The sequence below is a fragment of the Chelonoidis abingdonii genome, chromosome 8 (assembly GCF_003597395.2).
Source record: "Chelonoidis abingdonii isolate Lonesome George chromosome 8, CheloAbing_2.0, whole genome shotgun sequence".
NCBI classification, from domain to species: domain Eukaryota; kingdom Metazoa; phylum Chordata; order Testudines; family Testudinidae; genus Chelonoidis; species Chelonoidis abingdonii.
Genome location: NC_133776.1, coordinates 103,816,138 through 103,832,915, shown reverse-complemented (window position 1 = coordinate 103,832,915; position 16,778 = coordinate 103,816,138). Strand labels below are relative to the sequence as shown.

The 16,778-nt window shown below is 47.0% G+C and overlaps 1 protein-coding gene across 1 annotated transcript; it reads left to right on the top strand.

The window, feature by feature from the left end:
* The first annotated feature begins 4,142 nt into the window (after nucleotides 1-4,142).
* Nucleotides 4,143-16,088, top strand: LOC116822530 (protein FAM162B-like). Its single transcript, XM_032776468.2, has 4 exons — nucleotides 4,143-4,293; nucleotides 8,483-8,588; nucleotides 14,281-14,389; nucleotides 15,457-16,088. Exons 1-4 carry the CDS (start codon nucleotides 4,143-4,145, stop codon nucleotides 15,562-15,564), a joined length of 474 nt encoding a protein of 157 aa, XP_032632359.1. The 3' UTR covers nucleotides 15,565-16,088.
* Nucleotides 16,089-16,778: the final 690 nt, after the last annotated feature.

The window sequence follows — 16,778 nt, the reverse complement described above, 5'->3', positions numbered from 1 at the left end:
AGAAGCCAAAGGGAGGAATTAGCCCCAAGGTAGAAGGCTGCACCAGGCTTTAGACACAATTTGAACCCAAGTTGTGTGTGTGAGGGGGAAGACAACTGTGCAAGGTGAATGTAACACCAGTCTGGCCCCTTCCCCATGCACAGCCCCCAGCCCAGTGGGATAAGGAAAAAGGAGCTGCAGAGGGCTGGGAAAAGCATGTGCGGAGGGGAAGGGCAGAAGTCAGTCTGGGTCTCAGTCTTAGTTATTACTTGGGCAAACTCCCACAGAAGTCAATGGGAGAATTGCCTGACTGTTGCTTAAAAACTGAGTACGGGCCTCATTATTCCGGGAACTTCATTTCCAGTGAAACTTGCCCCAGGGCCCAGACTATTCACTGAGATGAGGCTCTGCTTTTGAGCAGAGCCTGGGAAGTGTTAAACACAAGAAGCGCTGATCTCAGTGCCAACAAGCAATTTTAGGCCCGGATTCAGCAAGGTGCATTCTTCAAGTGACACACATTCTTAGGTTTCTTGTTGAACCGGGGCCCAAAATGGCACGTTGCAGGCGGAGGAGCCCACAGGAGGGGCTGAGGGGAGAAGGAATTGGAATGCAAGATGATCTAAGTGTGGCAAATGGAGGCATGTTACTGCTCCCCACATCTCAAGCCCCCAACTCTGCAGAGTGAGTTTTGAAAGGCATTCCCATGCTGGGACCTCAGTTTTCTGTACAGGAGTTAGTGTCCATAAGTGCTGGTAAAGTCCAGAGACTGCCCTGGACATTTCTGCTGTGCAGCCCCGGGGTAAGTGAAGGGGGATGATGGCACAGCAGCATGGCTCCTAAGGGAAACGAGGAACTCAGAGCAGCAAGAGGAGTTACGCACACCAAAGCCTGCAGGTAAAACTTGTCTCATATAAACCAACCCCCCCTACTTCTTCTCCGCTCATCTCCCCTCTGCACAATTGTCTAGCTCCATTGATATTCCCAGCCAGCCCACCAGGTTTCTGCTGTGCCTATTAGATCATAATCACGTTCACTGAGTAACATGGGTTTGCAGGTCTAGCTTGCAGCAGAGTTTGCAGCTGGAAGTATGCCTTTGTAATCTGGAAATGGATCTAATTTGCTTTATTGAATTACAAGCAAATTAAGCTAAATACATCGTGTTATGTCTGGGTGCATTGTCTGGTTTTTGTCAAGGAGGAAAAGCAGCACAGTTATCATCAGCACAAGTTTTTTTTCCTTCAATGTCTATAAATTCATGTTTTCTAAAATATAAACTATCTCTATAAACAGAGGAGTATTTTTCCTTGGGGCCAAGGGCTGAATACCTTGAGTGATTCATTTTGTTCCGACTCCTTAAAGAACATCCTAAGTAATAACACAATCTGCGTTCTATCGCAACCCTCCCCACCACCACCACACTTTGATTGTCTTAGGCAATATTCAATTTGATAGAGTTAAATGGTTCTTAAAACTTTCCCTTTGGCAACAGCCTCTTCCCTTCAAATTAGAATTTTCTTCCTGGCTATAAATCAACTTTAGAGCCTCGTATGTATAAACAGAGTAAATAAGACAGCACTCCAAATAGGAAATTTATTTTGCATTTTCATTTCATGAGCCATTAGAGAGAATATTGTGCAAAAACCAGAAGGGGAAAAGTCAAGCTGATAAAATGACACTGTTCGTGCTTCATTCTGTATATATAGCATCTTAACAGGGATGATATTATTAAACACATTCAGGATCACCCAGCCTTTGTTTAGGTTATAGCTATGGTTCAGTGATCACTTCCATTCAAGGACAGATACTACATAATGCTATACTGTAGACAAACTAATTTTAACTGTCACATACTCTTCTTACTTTGCTGACTATGAAATATTGTAAGTGCGGCTCTGCTGTGAAACGTGACTATGCAAAACGGGCACTTTCTCCTTAGATAGGGTGACAGACAGCAAATGTGAAACACTGGGACAGGGCGTGGAGGGTAATATAAGAAAAAGACCCCAAAATCGGGACTGTCCCTATAAAATCGGGACATCTGGTCACCCTATCCTTAGATTGCCCCTTTCTCTGTGGTTAACCTCTTAGCTGTTTGGAGACACAAATAAGTTTTTGATGATGTCTTCCTGTTTGCTCTGCAGCTCCCACGCAGCTAGAGAGAGAGTAGTATGAACAGGATTATTTTCTAAGCTCTCATTTACAGGGAGGTTAGTCAGTGACATCAGAGTCAGGGCTGGATGGAAATTTTCTGATGGAATGTTGTTCAGCTGAAAACGCTGATTTGAGAAAGCAGAAACATTCTGCGGGAACGTCCCATTTTGACAAAATTCCAGTGGAAAGCAGGCAGGTTTCCAATGGGAACCTGCTTGCCAGGTAGGTTTTGAAATCTGCCTGGTTTTCTGTCCACTTGCCCACTTGACTCGTTGGCAGCCTGGTAGCCCTGGCACCAAGGCACCCCGAACTGCCCTGACACCTAAACTCCTGAGATCCAGGCAGCTCCAGGAGCCTTGGAAATGTTGCTAAAAGGTCACAAGAGTGACTTTTTCAAAATAAAATGTTTGTAACAAAACCCAGAACCGAGTGAAAATTGCTTACTTTTAGTTTTTGTGGCAGATGCCAAAGTGGTTTCAGGAACCCTGAGATTCATGACCCTGGGCCAAGTTTCAGACACAACTGGCTGAAGTTGTGGCTTCTAATGGAAACCATCATAAATTGAGTGGCTCTGAGTGGCTTCTTCTTGAAACCAAGCATAACACAAAGGTGTCAGATGAATTTTACTTTGTATTTGGGGGTTTATCACAAGATTTACAGCAACTAATTCAGAGGGCAAGAACTCCTAAGAACTGAAACTGCCAGCTGCCTAGACCTCTTTTCTTCTCTTCAGACTACCCTCATCACCAAAAGATTGACATGCAATCAATCTGCTTGCAAATTCGAGATTTATAATAATTTATTTTTTATGTACATGAGGTAAATTAGTTAATGGATGGCAAATAACAACGAAGAGCTGAGTACTGTGACATCCACTGAAATCCATGGCCAGTAATATATCATGATTCATGAGTAAGGCTAAGATATTGTCACGGAGGTTATGGAAGTCAGGGCAGGCGGTGGGGGGGACCCCGCAGCTCCAAGCCACTGCCGTGGGGAACTCTGCAGCTTCCAGTCTCTGGGGGAGGAGGGAGACCCTGCAGCTCCCAGCTGCCAAGGGCAGACCCCACAGCTCCAAACTGCTGCCAGTGGCAGGGAGGAGCCCTGTGTCTTCAGCCATCCTGGGTACGGGGGAAACCCTGGAGCCCCAGCAGTAGTGGGTGCTGGACCTTCCTTTGTCCCCATTTTATTGTAGTTATCTTTAATAAAAGTCAGGGACAAGTCATGGGCTTCTGTGCATTCTTGGTTATTGCCCATTACCTGCCTGTGATGTTTACTAAAAATAACCATGACAAAATCTTAGTTTTAACCATGATAAGTTCTCTCTCCACCAGCCTATACTCACTATTACTCAGTAACAAAGAAAGTTTCTCCTTCTTAAAGATGCATGTTTAAATCAATTGGTTTTCAAGATAAAATGTGTGTGATTGTTAAGGTCTCTTATAGAGTTAACCTGAAAAGACAATTAGCAGCTACAGAACTTCCCTTTGGGAAAAGCATCTTTCACAGCACTCTTTCTATTAACACAACCTGCGATTTCAGTTCTCGGTCGATACAGGCATTACAATTTGTTGTTGCTGGTCATGGGGGTTACAGAGCAAAGAATAAGAGAAATGCAAAATCTTTACAATCACTGGCAGCTCCTTGGAGCTACAGAGCCTGAGACACACAGTTCGCAGTCACTTCAACCGGAATTGGCTTAGCCCCACTGTACACAGGCAGGAGCAGTTAGGGTTATTGCCCTGTGATTTTAAAGGTGTGTCTTTGAGCAAACACGAGCAGTAGAACTATTGTTCCAGCCACTGTGACTTAGCGAAGCTGGTAAGTGATGTAAATATGTGATACTGTCAGCAGACACACAGCAGCTTAAACTTCGAACACCTGGCAAATTTACCTTGATTTGCTGTGTGCTGGCTGGAACATCAGGTCTATAAGAGTAAATGGCTACTACTGGCTTGTTTATTCACTGAAGCACAAGAGACAGAATTGGACTTTTCACCACCAAGCACACAATGCTGAGGCAGCTATTGAGAAGTAAGCCTCTTTTCTCAAGTATTTTGAGAACAACCTATTTCTGGAGGTGTCCATGTACCAAGGATGCTCAGATATTGACAAGAAGAACATTTTGTAACAAAGCAGAGGCCACAAAGAAGGTTATTCCAGGTGGGTAGAAATGTTTTGTTCTGTGTTTCACATAATTTACAGTAAAATGGCCAGCGACTGACCCGTTTCTCTATCCCCTAGCTAAGCTGAGGAGATTCTGTATGTTCTTTACAGTGTACATGGAAAATTTCTTAATTTACATTTTAAAATAGTCCTACTTCCATCAGAGCAAATGTTCCCAGTTCATGGAAGTGAACTAGTTATATTAAAAAACAAACCAGTCAGGAAATAGATGCATCTATTCATGCCCTAGGAATGAAGTCCTAGAAGAGAAGCTATTCATATTACTGTAGGCAGTTGGCCAGGGCTGATGGAGCTGCTATTAGACTCAGGCCTTGCAAAGTAAATTGTCACCTGAAGTTTACAAATATGCCCTGATAGCAGCTCTTGGATACCCAGGGTTCATCCAGGTAGGTCTTGCAGCGGGTCTCTCCCCCAGCTCTCCCCACAGTGGAAGTGTTAGAAATTGGGAGAACTGTGACCTCTGTGCAGGAAGGGTTCGGGTCAGGCAGCGCCGAGGTTCTGTGTCCCTGAAGGCTCCTGCCAGGCACCAAGTGAAGGTCACTGGGCACAGAAAGATGGCTAGGCAGGAAGTGGACTGAATTACACTCCCCTGGGCTAGAAAGATCCTGAGTGGGGATTTACCTTGAGAGAGGGCAGTTAGTGCTGGCACAGTCTTCCCATGGGGTGAGGTGCTTGGAGGGCGGGGTAGCTGCTTGGTGCTCCCTATGAGCCCTGCAAAGTGGCTTCCCCAGCAGTCACGATACCTGGTACCATGCAGCAGGTGCTCAGCCACCTCCAGTGTCACCCCTGGCTGCCAGCTTTCAGCAGCCTGGCCTAGCTCTCTTCCTTGGCAGGCTGCTTGTCTTGGGGATGGGTCTGGCTGCCTGTCTGAATGGGGCAGGCCCTGTAAAAATTCCCCTGGAGCTTCAGTAGCCAAGAGCCAGGTGGGGGGGTTGGGGGAGAAGGGCTAGAAACCACTGGGGATCTGCAGCTGACTCCCTGGGGATGGCTGATAGCCGGGGCTTCCAGCCCTCCCTGCCTTGCACTGGGCTGTAGCCCGGCCCTAGCCTGCTCTGCTGACACTGCCTTACCATGCTAAGAAAGGCAGCAGTGTGTCCAGCAACTCTCCCCAGGACCGGGCGGGTAATTAGGCAGGTCTCCAACGCACGCTCTAAAAGCCCCCCGGCCCTTCACTGGGTGAGAAAGGGGTGCAGGATTTATACGCTGAATTTTTCAGCCACTCTCAAAACCAGGGTGAAAGAAAGGCCTTAGTCAGAACAATGTGGTGTTATTTAACCAGGTAAACTCAGCAGGGAATAGGGTGACCAGATAACAAGGGTGAAAAATCAGGATGGGGTAGGGGATAATTTGCACCCATATAAGACAAAGCCCCAAATATCAGGACTATCGCTATAAAATTAGAACATCTGGTCACCCCAGCAGGGAATGATGCTCTTTATCTTCTGTCTCTGGGAGAGCAGCCGTAATGGTGACCATTAGCAATGTGGGGAGCTCAAGGAGAGCTGGGCTAGTCAGCTGAACCCCCTCCTCCCTTACCCCCCACACAGCATTATGTGCTTCGAAATGCCACTGTTTATTTTCAAACTCAAGCAGCAAAGTCTCAGATCAGGGGGGTTGATTTTCTCCTTCCTTGTGTCTCAAGTTGTCATCTATAGCTCCATGTGCCCAGAGCAAATTCCACAACTCACTTCTAGCTGCACAGGCTAGAAGGCCATGGCAAACCAGATGCTCTGGGATCCAGCTGGCCATTTCTTGTCATTCTTTGACAACTGGCTTACTTCAGCTGGCCTCATTTCAGGCCCAATATTGAGAATGCAGTTCCAGACTGGGGCACAGGACTTATTTCGTAGTGACACATGTTGTGAGAGACTACCAATGGGTTCCCCTGGATAATCTTGTGTGGTGCAATGCATCAGACCGGTGGTGCCTGTAGCTAGCTCTCATGAGAGCATGTTGTCAGTCTCCCAGTGGACTGTATCTTAACACAGCCTCACTCCTTATTCTCCTTGTGGAATGGCAACGTTGTCAAGGAATTAACACGGCAGACAGTTTGCTAAACCTCACTAATTTGAGCATTTAAAAACAAGACGAAACAGGAGACGGAGTCCCTGGTCAACAAGACTCTCTTCAGCAAAACATCCCTCTTCTCTCTCAGAGCCAGAGCGTCTGCCTTGGGGAGAAGGATAGGAAAGGAAGATAGATATGGCCTTTGGGGAAGGCCAGGACATTCTCAAGTTCTGGCCCAGAGTAGAAAGATTCAGCAGGAACCATAGGCTGGAAGCAAATCCTGGGGGGAAAGGGGGAGAGATCTTAGAAAGCACTTGTTCTCAGTGTGAAGAGATATTGGGGAGATTAGGGGAGGCTCTGCAGTGCCTGGGTGTTGCCCCGTAGTGGTCCTAGTCCCAGATGAGGGGTGGGGGACAGAAGAAGGAGCATGGAAGTGCAGAACTGGAGAATCCTGGGCAAGAGTTGGGGAGAAGGCCAATGTTGGCAGTGGCCCTGGGGCAAAAGGAAAACAGGGAGGGTTGAGTTTGGGGCAGCTGGTTCAGGGACATGGCAGTGGAAAATCACAGACTCTTCCATAGCAGCAGGGTGGTGCACTGAGGTGGTGCGATTATACCCCCGCCACAGAGGAAGGATGGGCAGACAGGCATGTTTTGTGGACTTTTTGTTTGGTGTTTGTTAACCTTGGAAAGGGAGAATATTTTGCTGGTTTGGCCCAAGGGCAAAACTGATCTAATCACACCAGAAAAGAAGGGAAACCGCGTCGGTGGCCATGCCTGGAGATGGAGGAGTGCGACTCTGTCAGCGCAGGGTAGGCCAGAAATTTGTTCGGTTCCTGCTTGATACCAGAGCAGCCTCTCCTGCATCTGCACATTGCCGTACTGCATGCTGCAGCTAACACGGTTACAACCAAATACAGAGAAATAAGGAGGATGAATTGAGCTGGGTTTTTGAGTTCTGAACACCAAACTGGGGAGGGGAACATCTCCCTGTAAATCTCTTGCTTGACCTGTGTGTGGTAACACTGAAAAATGGTTGTAGTTTCAGACCAGCCATTTATTTTGGAGAGCTTTCTTTCTACAAACATAAAAAAATGTACAGTCTGTTTTTGCTGCAAAGCTTTTCCTGGGAGCCATGTGTGTTGTTGATTTCAGTGAAGGGAATTACTGGGGTGGGCGAGACACTTGCCATTGACATCTGGGATCAAAGTACAGATCAAGCCGTTCACCACGGTGGGGAGAATGTCACTCTGACCTTGTGATACATTTTCTGGGATGTTGCTCTCAAAGGGAGAAAGAACCTTCATTACCTGGCGATTCAACGGATTGCTGCAAGCAAAATCAGCCACCATCGGCCAGGCTGCAGTTAACAACAAGGCACTTGGAGCCAGTACTTGGCTGTGTCCACCACCTCCCCCTTGCTCCCCCGGCAGCACCATTTTTATTAGAACATCTCAACATTATTTCTCTGAAACATTTTTTTAACGTAAAAGGCTCATAAATGAAATGAAAATTCCCTCCCACCAAAGAAAAAGTGAATTTCCTTCCAACATTTTTTAAATGAAAGATTTTTCATTTCATTTACGGGCTTGATGCTGGAATGAGCTTAACGTCCTTGCTGGCCTTAAAAATCTCTGGGTGAAATCCTGGCCCAATGCAATCAACAGGGATCTTGCCATTGACCTCAGTGAGGCCAGGGTTTCATCCCATGTATCCCAGTTTTGCTCCCAAATAGGAAAATTCCACAAAATTCATTAAATGAAATTTTCTAACTTCTTGTAGTGCTGTTGTGAACGATGCACCATTGCAGCTTGCCTGGCAGAACGTGCATCCAGAATGTAGCCTGGCCACTTGTATTTTAACCATTGTTGGCAGTGGCTAGACTACACAATGACTAAAAAACCCCTTTCATCGTTGCTAGCACCAGCTGAATTGCAATGGGGAACAACTACGAAAGAAAATGTCTAGACAAGGCCCTTGAGGTGAGCGGCTAAATCTCACTGATCTTAACTGAAAGTGGACTTTGCATTTAATGACAGGTTTCTTAGAGAATGTGGAGCCCTTCTTTAAACTTTCAGTTTGAGGCTTTTTTTCTTTAAATGCAGCATTTTACTTCCACTCTTAACTTAGCTGATGACTTTCTTTGGTAATATCTTTTAAAGGCCGTAGCACATTCAGAAATGACAGAAGACCTACAGCATTTGATAAAAAGATTTTATTATGGGCAAGACGGTTTAAAAAAGAGGAGGATATTCCAGCTCTAGTATCGTAAGTAGACCTTGTTTTCTTATGTTGTCAAAATCTCCACCACTCGATATATGTAATACTGCCAGTTCAGACCTTCCCTTACGTGGACAGTCACCAACACTAAGCTTAGATAGTGAATGTTCTTTTCCCTAATATTACACCAGGACTAGGTGACTGTGAATGAATTGTGTGGGTGCGCTGCTATCTCGGTCCAAAAACAATACAAACCCATCTTGAAGCAGTAGCTTTTTTTTTTTTTTTTTTGCCAACTCTGTAAAGTGAACTGGGTTAAATTGCTTTGGAGATTAGGAATTTCAGAAGAGGACAGAAACCATTTTTAACACACGTTGCTTTGTAGCTCACAAATCACTGTGCTGCCTAATGTCCATTTCAGGTCATGTGCTTTAACCACTTTTATGAATTAAAGTGATTAAGAAATGCACATGACTTTCAAAAGAAAATTTGGAACATCTGTAGTTTTAGCAAAAAACGTCTGAAGTGAGTTTCCATCATGCCAGTTTATACTCTCATTTCCCTATTTAGACCTTTTTTTAAACAAGAACATCAGTTCAAGGAGTAGAGACATTAATGCCTCCTGGTTTTTAACACTGGTGTGTTTCTGTGGTGGTGGTGATGGGAAGTTCTTTACTTGTTCCTCAACACATGCTTTCCCCATACAGATGTAATTAAAGCCACTCTTTTGCTACAGTTTCATGAGTGATTGGCTTAAGTTGTCATGCTAAAATGTCTATTGCAAGGAATAACGATCAAAGAAGTGCCAGGAGCAGGGCAGGAATCAGACAGTGGCTGTGAGAATCACAATTTGCTTCCTGACTTTTCCTCTTCCCACCCGCCAGTGCAAGAAGTGGCTTCTCTCCCAACACTGGCTCCTGCACCAGCGAACTATGTTCACTTAGCCCTGCTGAGACTCTAGCCCTGGAGGCTGCTATTAACAACTTGTGTAACTTGATGGCCACAGTTGCAGATGCGCTGAGCTTCACAAAGTCCTCCCAGCTGGTGTGTCACTGCCCTGTGCTTTAAGCCTTCAGCAGCTGCCTGCTCGCTTCCATCCACACTGCAGCTGTTGGCCAGCTTGCTTTGCTTTGCCTGACTTTCTACTTTGAAAAGCCAGACTCGAGACGGGCCTCGTGCAGGAGCTTTTCTTGGAATGTTATGGGATGATAATGACAGACCAAAGGGGGAGTCACCATGAGAAGCAGCTGCAATGTGAAAAGCTTCCATTAATCATAGCCAAGATGTGCATTCTTGGCCCAGGGCAGAGCACCATGTCACCCCACCAAAGGTAGCATTAGCCGGCAGAACCATCATTTGTACCTACCAGTGGGGGTCAGACCCCCATCTAGGTTAAAGCAGCACAATCAGCTGAGAATGTGCCCCCCTGGATTTCAATCATTAAAAGGATTAAATTGCACTCCAGGCTCTGCCACTTGTCTGCTCTTCACTTCTGAGTGAGGCTTGGCTACACTTGCAAGTTGCAGCGCTGGTGATGGGGTTACAGCGCTACAACTCACTCGCTGTCCACACTTACAAAGCCCAGCCAGCGCTGCAACTCCCTGGCTGCAGCGCTGGCTGTACTCCTGTTCGGCTTCAGGTGTAGTGAATCCAGCGCTGGTGATGCAGCGCTGCTCATCAGGTGTGGACACTAACCAGTGCTGTAATTGGCCTCCAGGGTATTAGGAGGTATCCCAGCATACCTTTTCAGCCTCTCTGGTCATTGTTTCGCACTCCACTGCCCTGGGCTCAGGTGACCTGCCTTTTAAATGCCCCGGGAATTTTAAAAATCCCCTTCCTGTTTGCTCAGCCAGGTGTGGAGTGCAATCAATCAATCAATCAATCAATCAACCACTGACCATGCCTCCGCGCCCCAAACGAGCCCCAGCATGGACCAATGCCAGAGCTGCAGGACCTCATCAGTGTTTGGGGTGAGGAAGCTGTGCAGTCACAGCTGTGCTCCAGCCGTAGAAACTATGATACCTACGGCCAGATATCAAAGTCCATGCAGCATAGGGGCCATGACCGGGACGCTGTGCAGTGCAGGGTTAAAGTAAAGGAGCTGCGGAGTGCCTATTGCAAAGCACGTGAGGGAAACTGGCGCTCAGGTGCTGCCCCCACGACCTGCCGTTTTTACAACGAGTTGGATGCGATACTTGGGTGTGACCCCACTGCCACTCCGAGGACGACGATGGACACTTCAGAGCCGGGAGAGGAGGGGGAGGGTGTAGAGGAAACGAGAGTGAGACAGTGGGAGACACCCCGGAGTCCCAGGAGGCATGCAGCCAGGAGCTCTTCAGCAGCAGCAGCCAGGAAGAAGCTAGCCATTCGCAGCCGCTGGAACTTGGTAGTGAAGAACAAACAGCAGAGGAGACTGTTCCTGGTAAGAAGTTTTTATTGTAAGGATGGAAAAGTTTTGGAGGAGGGGGGTTGGTTATGGCTGCCTGCAAGCATGCCTAGATGTGGAATAGCCCATTGATTTGGTCTATCACGTCGTGGTAATCGCCCTCTGTAATCTCTGCAAAAAGTTTCAGCCAGAGCGTGGGCAATGTGCTTCCGTAAGTTTATAGGGAGAGCCACCGTGGTCCTTGTCCCAGTCAGGCTAAAGCGTCCACGCCACTGTGCCGTGAGGGGTGGGGGGACCATTGCTGCACACAGGCAAGCTGCATAGGGACCAGGGCGGAAGCCACATAGCTGTAGAAGACCCTCCCGCTCTTCCCAGGTGACACGGAGCAGCGAGATATCTGGGAGGATAAATCCTGTGGAAAATGCAGGGCTACAGATCAGTGCAGTATCCCCTAGCTGTTCTTTGCTTTCCCCAATGCACAGAAACCCAAGTGATCCCAGAGTCAAGCAGCCCCCCTTCCCAGGTGAGCCGCGTGTGCAAGATGGCTCCCAGGAGTAACTGCTGTGGCAGATGTGGGTGTGTAGGGTTCAGTGCAGTATTCCCCTAGCTGCTACCTGCTTTCCCCAATGCACAGAAAACCCAGTGATCCCTGAGGTACTCACCATCTTTGATGCTGTGCTGTGGCCTCTGGGTGCTATGCTCGCTATGTGTAAATGATGCTACAAATAGTCTACAAACCCCTTGAGTGTGATTATAAACAATGGAACCTCTGTAGTAAGTGTTTCTATCTCTCTTGGTTTTTTTAAGTGTGTCCTTGAATCTGACTGCATTTTCACGGACTTCTGAGAGGCTGCAGAGTTTATGCGAAAGCCAAGGAAAAGTAAAGAAGAGCTAGTGAAAGCAGTTATGAATCTGTATTCCAGAGATAATAAGAGGCTGCAGGAATGGAGGGAAATCCAGAAAGCAGGAAAAAAGAACGGGCTAACAACAGAAAGGAATTGGCTGTCAAGAGACCACAAACCAGCTGATAAGCGTCCTGGAGCGCCAAACGGACTGTATGCAGTCAATGGTAGCCATGCAGGCAGAGCACTACCGTGCTTTCTTCCCCCCATCCAAAGCTCTCTCCATTGTGCCCCACTGTTTCCTCAAAAACCCCCTTCTCCAGCATCCTGGTTTTACCACCACCAGCTGCCCCCAACACCTGTACGTTCACCTACCAGCCCTGACAACTACGACCCTTACCCTATGCACTCAACCTCCATCACCATGCATCATATTAATCCTGAAGTGCAGCAGGCATTGCACAGCACTCCAGCAGGACATATTCAAATCTCTAACTGTACAGTTCAGCACCGTCCCCCCTGCTGGTTTTCTGTACTGTATTTTTAATAAAGGATTTCTTGTCTTTTAAAACAGTTTTTATTATTACAGAAAGTGAAACATACTGTACCACAAGGGAAAAGCAGGCACTGCAAATCATTGTAACCACTGCACATCACTCCTGTGCAAGGCACCAAACATTAGTGTTGGCTTTCAGCCTCAATTGCTCCCTTAAGGCATCCCTAATCCTTGAAGCCCTGTGCTGGGCCTCTCTATTAGCCCTGCTCTCTGGCTGTGCAAATACAGCCTCCAGGCGCTGAACCTCGGAGGTCCATTCGTCCCTGAATGTTTCACCCTTCCTTCACAAATATTATGGAGGGTACAGCACGCGGATATAACCGCAGGGATGCTGCTTTCCCCCAAGTCTAGCTTCCCGTAAAGACACCTCCAGCACGCTTTTAAACGGCAAAAAGCACACTCCACAGTCATTCTGCACCAGCTCAGCCTGTAGTTGAACCGGTCCTTGCTCCTGTCAAGCTTCCCTGTATATGGTTTCATAAGCCAAGGCATTAACAGGGTAAGCGGGTCTCCAAGGATCACAATGGGCATTTCGACATCACCCACTTGATCTTCTGGTCTGGGAAAAAAGTCCCAGCCTGCAGCTTCCTGAACAGGCCACTGTTCCGAAAGATGCGTGCATCATGCACCTTTCCAGGCCAGCCTGTGTAGATGTCAGTGAAAACGCCCACGGTGATCCACAAGCTCCTGGAGAACCATAGAGAAATACCCCTTCTGATTAATGTACTCGGATGCCTGGTGGGGTGGGCTAGAATAGGAATATGCATCCCATCTATCGCCCCTCCGCAGTTAGGGAAACCCATTTGTGCAAAGCCATCCAGAATGTCCTGCACATTCCCCAGAGTCACGCTGCTTCTTAGCAGGATGCGATTAATGGCCCTGCAAACTTGCATCACAACTATTCCAATGGTCGACTTTCCCACTCCAAACTGGTTCGCAACCGATCGGTAGCTGTCTGGAGTTGCCAGCTTCCAGACTGCAATAGCCACCCCGCTTCTCCACTGACAGGGCAGCTCTCAGTCTCGTGTCCTTGCGCCGCAGGGTTGGGGCGAGCTCAGCACACAGTCCCATGAAAGTGGCTTTTCTCATCCGAAAGTTCTGCAGCCACTGCTCGTCATCCCATACTTGCAGGACAATGTGATCCCACCACTCAGTGCTTGTTTCCCAAGCCCAAAGGCGGCGTTCCACGCTGCTGAGCACGTCCATTACTGCCACAAGCAATTTAGTGTCAGGAGCATCAGCCGAATCTATTTCATCATCTGACTCCTCATTGTCACTTTGGAGCTGAAGGAATAGCTCAACTGGCAAACGTGACGTGTTGGCAACAGTCATCAGCACAGTCCTCAGCAGCTCAGGCTCCGTTTCTATCAGAAATCACGCAACAGACTCACAATGGCACCAAACGGCTGCAAAGGGAAGCAATGCACCACGGGGCGTTGGGACAGGAAGCGGAATGACCCGCACCCTTCCGTCCCCTCCCCACAACCCACAGCGCCGAAATGAGACGAGATGCCCTGTGGGATAGCTGCCCACAGTGCACCACTCCCAACAGCGCTGCAACTGCTGCAAATGTGGCCACACTGCAGTGCTGGTCCTACACAGCTGTACGACCACAGCTGTAACTCCCAGCACTGCACATTTCCAAGTGTAGCCAAGCCCTGAGTCAGGAAAAGGCAGAGGAGCAGCATTCATTCCCTGGGGGGCCTCCCTCAGATCTTTGCTTTATGCAGCATTTGGCTAAATCCCTCAGGCCGCAGCTAGTTTACTGTTAACTTTGCATTTAACAATCAATCAATATAAAGAAAACAGAAGACCTCTGAGCAAAAATAAACTGCCACTGGCAAGAACTGCGCAATTCTTTAAACAACTCCCACTCCTCCCCTCCCCTTAAAAGACCCTCTTGTTTTATTCCACGTTGTTCTCATCTCACCAGGAATCTGCTCTGCCCTTCTGCAGATCTGAGGTCATCAAAGCTGCTAGGAGCAGATTGAGGATCAAAATTTGCTACATCACAATGGCACTGACTCTGTTAGGCTGCTTGGTCATGATCATCTCTGGCAAGCAAGTAAGTGTGTGTGTTTGTACTGACTGGTCAGCTAGCACTGTTTGAACAGTGCAGGCAGGTACACATTTTTCTTAATAAATACAAAGGTTTTTTGAGCAAATACACATTAAACAATATATTAGGGATGATGAGTTACTTACCACATGTTCCTGACTTTAATATGGTATTGGTCATGTGATTTATTGGACAATTATTCTTTCTGATTGACTTTGCAATGACCCATTCCAATGCAGCTTTAACAGCCAGTTATTTCTCTGTGGCTCAGTATGGGTCCTCTCCAAGGAGAATGGACAACTCCTACTGACTTCAGTGGGCTTTGGCTCAGGCCCTAAGTGAGACACTGTCTCCATTTCTTTCAGGCCACTCAGCCCATTCTTTTCCCAGTGCTGTGGGTTCACGCTCCCCACTGACCAGACCACACAAGCTCAGCTTGTCCCGAAGGAATTATCATTTGCTGTGGCATCACTCAGCAGTTGCTTGATGTTGCTGCTGCCCTGCTGGCAGTGAGACAGGCTATCCAGCACCTCAGTCTAATTACACACACATCAGCTGTGTGCAGTGACCATTCCTTGCTGGGCTGGTGTGACTGTTCTAATGAGTGACAGCAAAGAAAAAACACTGCCTCCAAAAATGTCAGCTCAGCGTAGGTGGGGACAGCTGGCCTCCTGGCAGGGATGGGAAACCTAGAAGTGGAACTGGTGGCCTGAAGCCTGTGAGTGAAATAAATTAAACAAACAGTGATGGGTGGATGGGTACTGGAACCAAACCAAACAACTCCAGAGGGTCTCTGCTTCTGGGTCTTTCAGTGATGAAAGCCCCACCCCCCGCCCCGGTTTGTCCTAGCTGTTCACATGCCTTTGGAGCAAAGACGATATGCTTTCTCTGCTAATCCGAGGCTGCAAGTACTGGCAATTAGGTGAAGCACGGAAATCTAGCTTCAATAACTTCTTTCATTGTAAAAAATCAAAAGAACCCTGGGGTGCCAAAGCAAGAAAAGCAAACAAGTGGGATATTTATTGTTGGGGAAATTTTATTGTGTTAATGAGTTTCACCATCTATATTCAAAGGCTGCTAGAAGAGATGACACGCTGCTGAGGATGAATACCCAGAAGAAGGCCATGTGGAGGGCTGAAGCAGAGACAGAACGGGAGGCAGCTGCAATGAAAGCTCAGTGATCAAGATGGGATTTATTTTAGCAGCAGGTGATAAGTGATTTATACATGTGGCATATGCACATCTGTTCCCGTTAACTCTTTGGAGCTTCTTGTCACAGCAAAGATTTCCTATAGAAAACTGTTTACTTACGAATTTTGAAACCCTAGTGGAAATTCCAGCAGACTCAGTTAGAAGTCTTCTACTGATCTTTGAGCTTTTGTGTACACCTCAGTTGGAGAGTCAGAAATCAGTAAATCGGCTTTTTTTCAAGCCAACATTGGCCAGCTTGGAATCAGCTGAAAAAAGAGGACCAGGGTGGTTCAGTGGGTTGGGTGCTAGCCTGGGACTCTGGAGACCCAGCTTCAGCTCCTTGCTTTGCTACTGCCTCCTTGCATGACCTCAGTCAGTCACTTACTCTCTTTATGCCTTAGTGCCTCATCTATGAAATGGAAGTAATAGCATTTGACTACCTCACTGGGGTGTTGTGAGGATAAACACATTGAAGATTGTGAGGTGCTCAAATACTGTGGCTAGGGTGAAGCAGTTTTCTCACCCTGTGAGAATTTTTGAGGTTTCAAAAAAAATTTCCTATCCCAGATCAGGATGAAAAGTTGAAATCTCAAAAGGTTTTGCAAACAAAAATAAACAAAACCCATAATATTTGGGGTTCAATCTAAGTATTTTTTATTTCAATTTTGACCTTTCCCCCCATTTTAGAAACCCTTTTTTAGTCGAAATTTAATAACATTTTGAAATGAAAAGTCACTGTGACTCAAAACCCCCAAAACTTTCTGGATGGAAGATGCCGAAATGAGACATTCTGACAATTTCAACTCTTCCTTCCAAAAAGCTTTTGAGTTGGGAGAGTTGTAAAAATAAACCACGTTTTAGCACAAAAATGGTTTAGTGAAAAATTCCTGACCAGGTCTAACTGTACTAGTGTGGCCCATATAAATTTCTTAGAAAATGTTCTGGCATTTCTGCCGAAGGGTATCACCCTTCTAAATACAGGTTCTCAGTCTTTGCAAGGACAAAAGCAGGTAGTGCTAAATCAGAGCAATCCAAATGTACCATATTCTAGCAACTTGCTTTAAGGGGGTGGTGGAAAGCTTGGTAAAAGCCTGTCTGCTGGGGGGAATAATGGCTGAGCTGAATTTAAAAAATCACTTATGCACAAATCCTGTCTTCACCCCCACCCCTAAATCTCCTCTCTGTGGGCACACTCAGCTTTTAT

Bases quoted from the DNA above. Each gene is read 5' to 3' on its own strand.
- LOC116822530 (XM_032776468.2), top strand. From the start codon at position 4,143: ATGCTGAGGCAGCTATTGAGAAGTAAGCCTCTTTTCTCAAGTATTTTG. The intron at 4,294-8,482 runs GTGGGTAGAAAT...TATCTTTTAAAG, and splicing joins CACAAAGAAGGTTATTCCAG to GCCGTAGCACATTCAGAAAT. The intron at 14,390-15,456 runs GTAAGTGTGTGT...CTATATTCAAAG, and splicing joins TGATCATCTCTGGCAAGCAA to GCTGCTAGAAGAGATGACAC.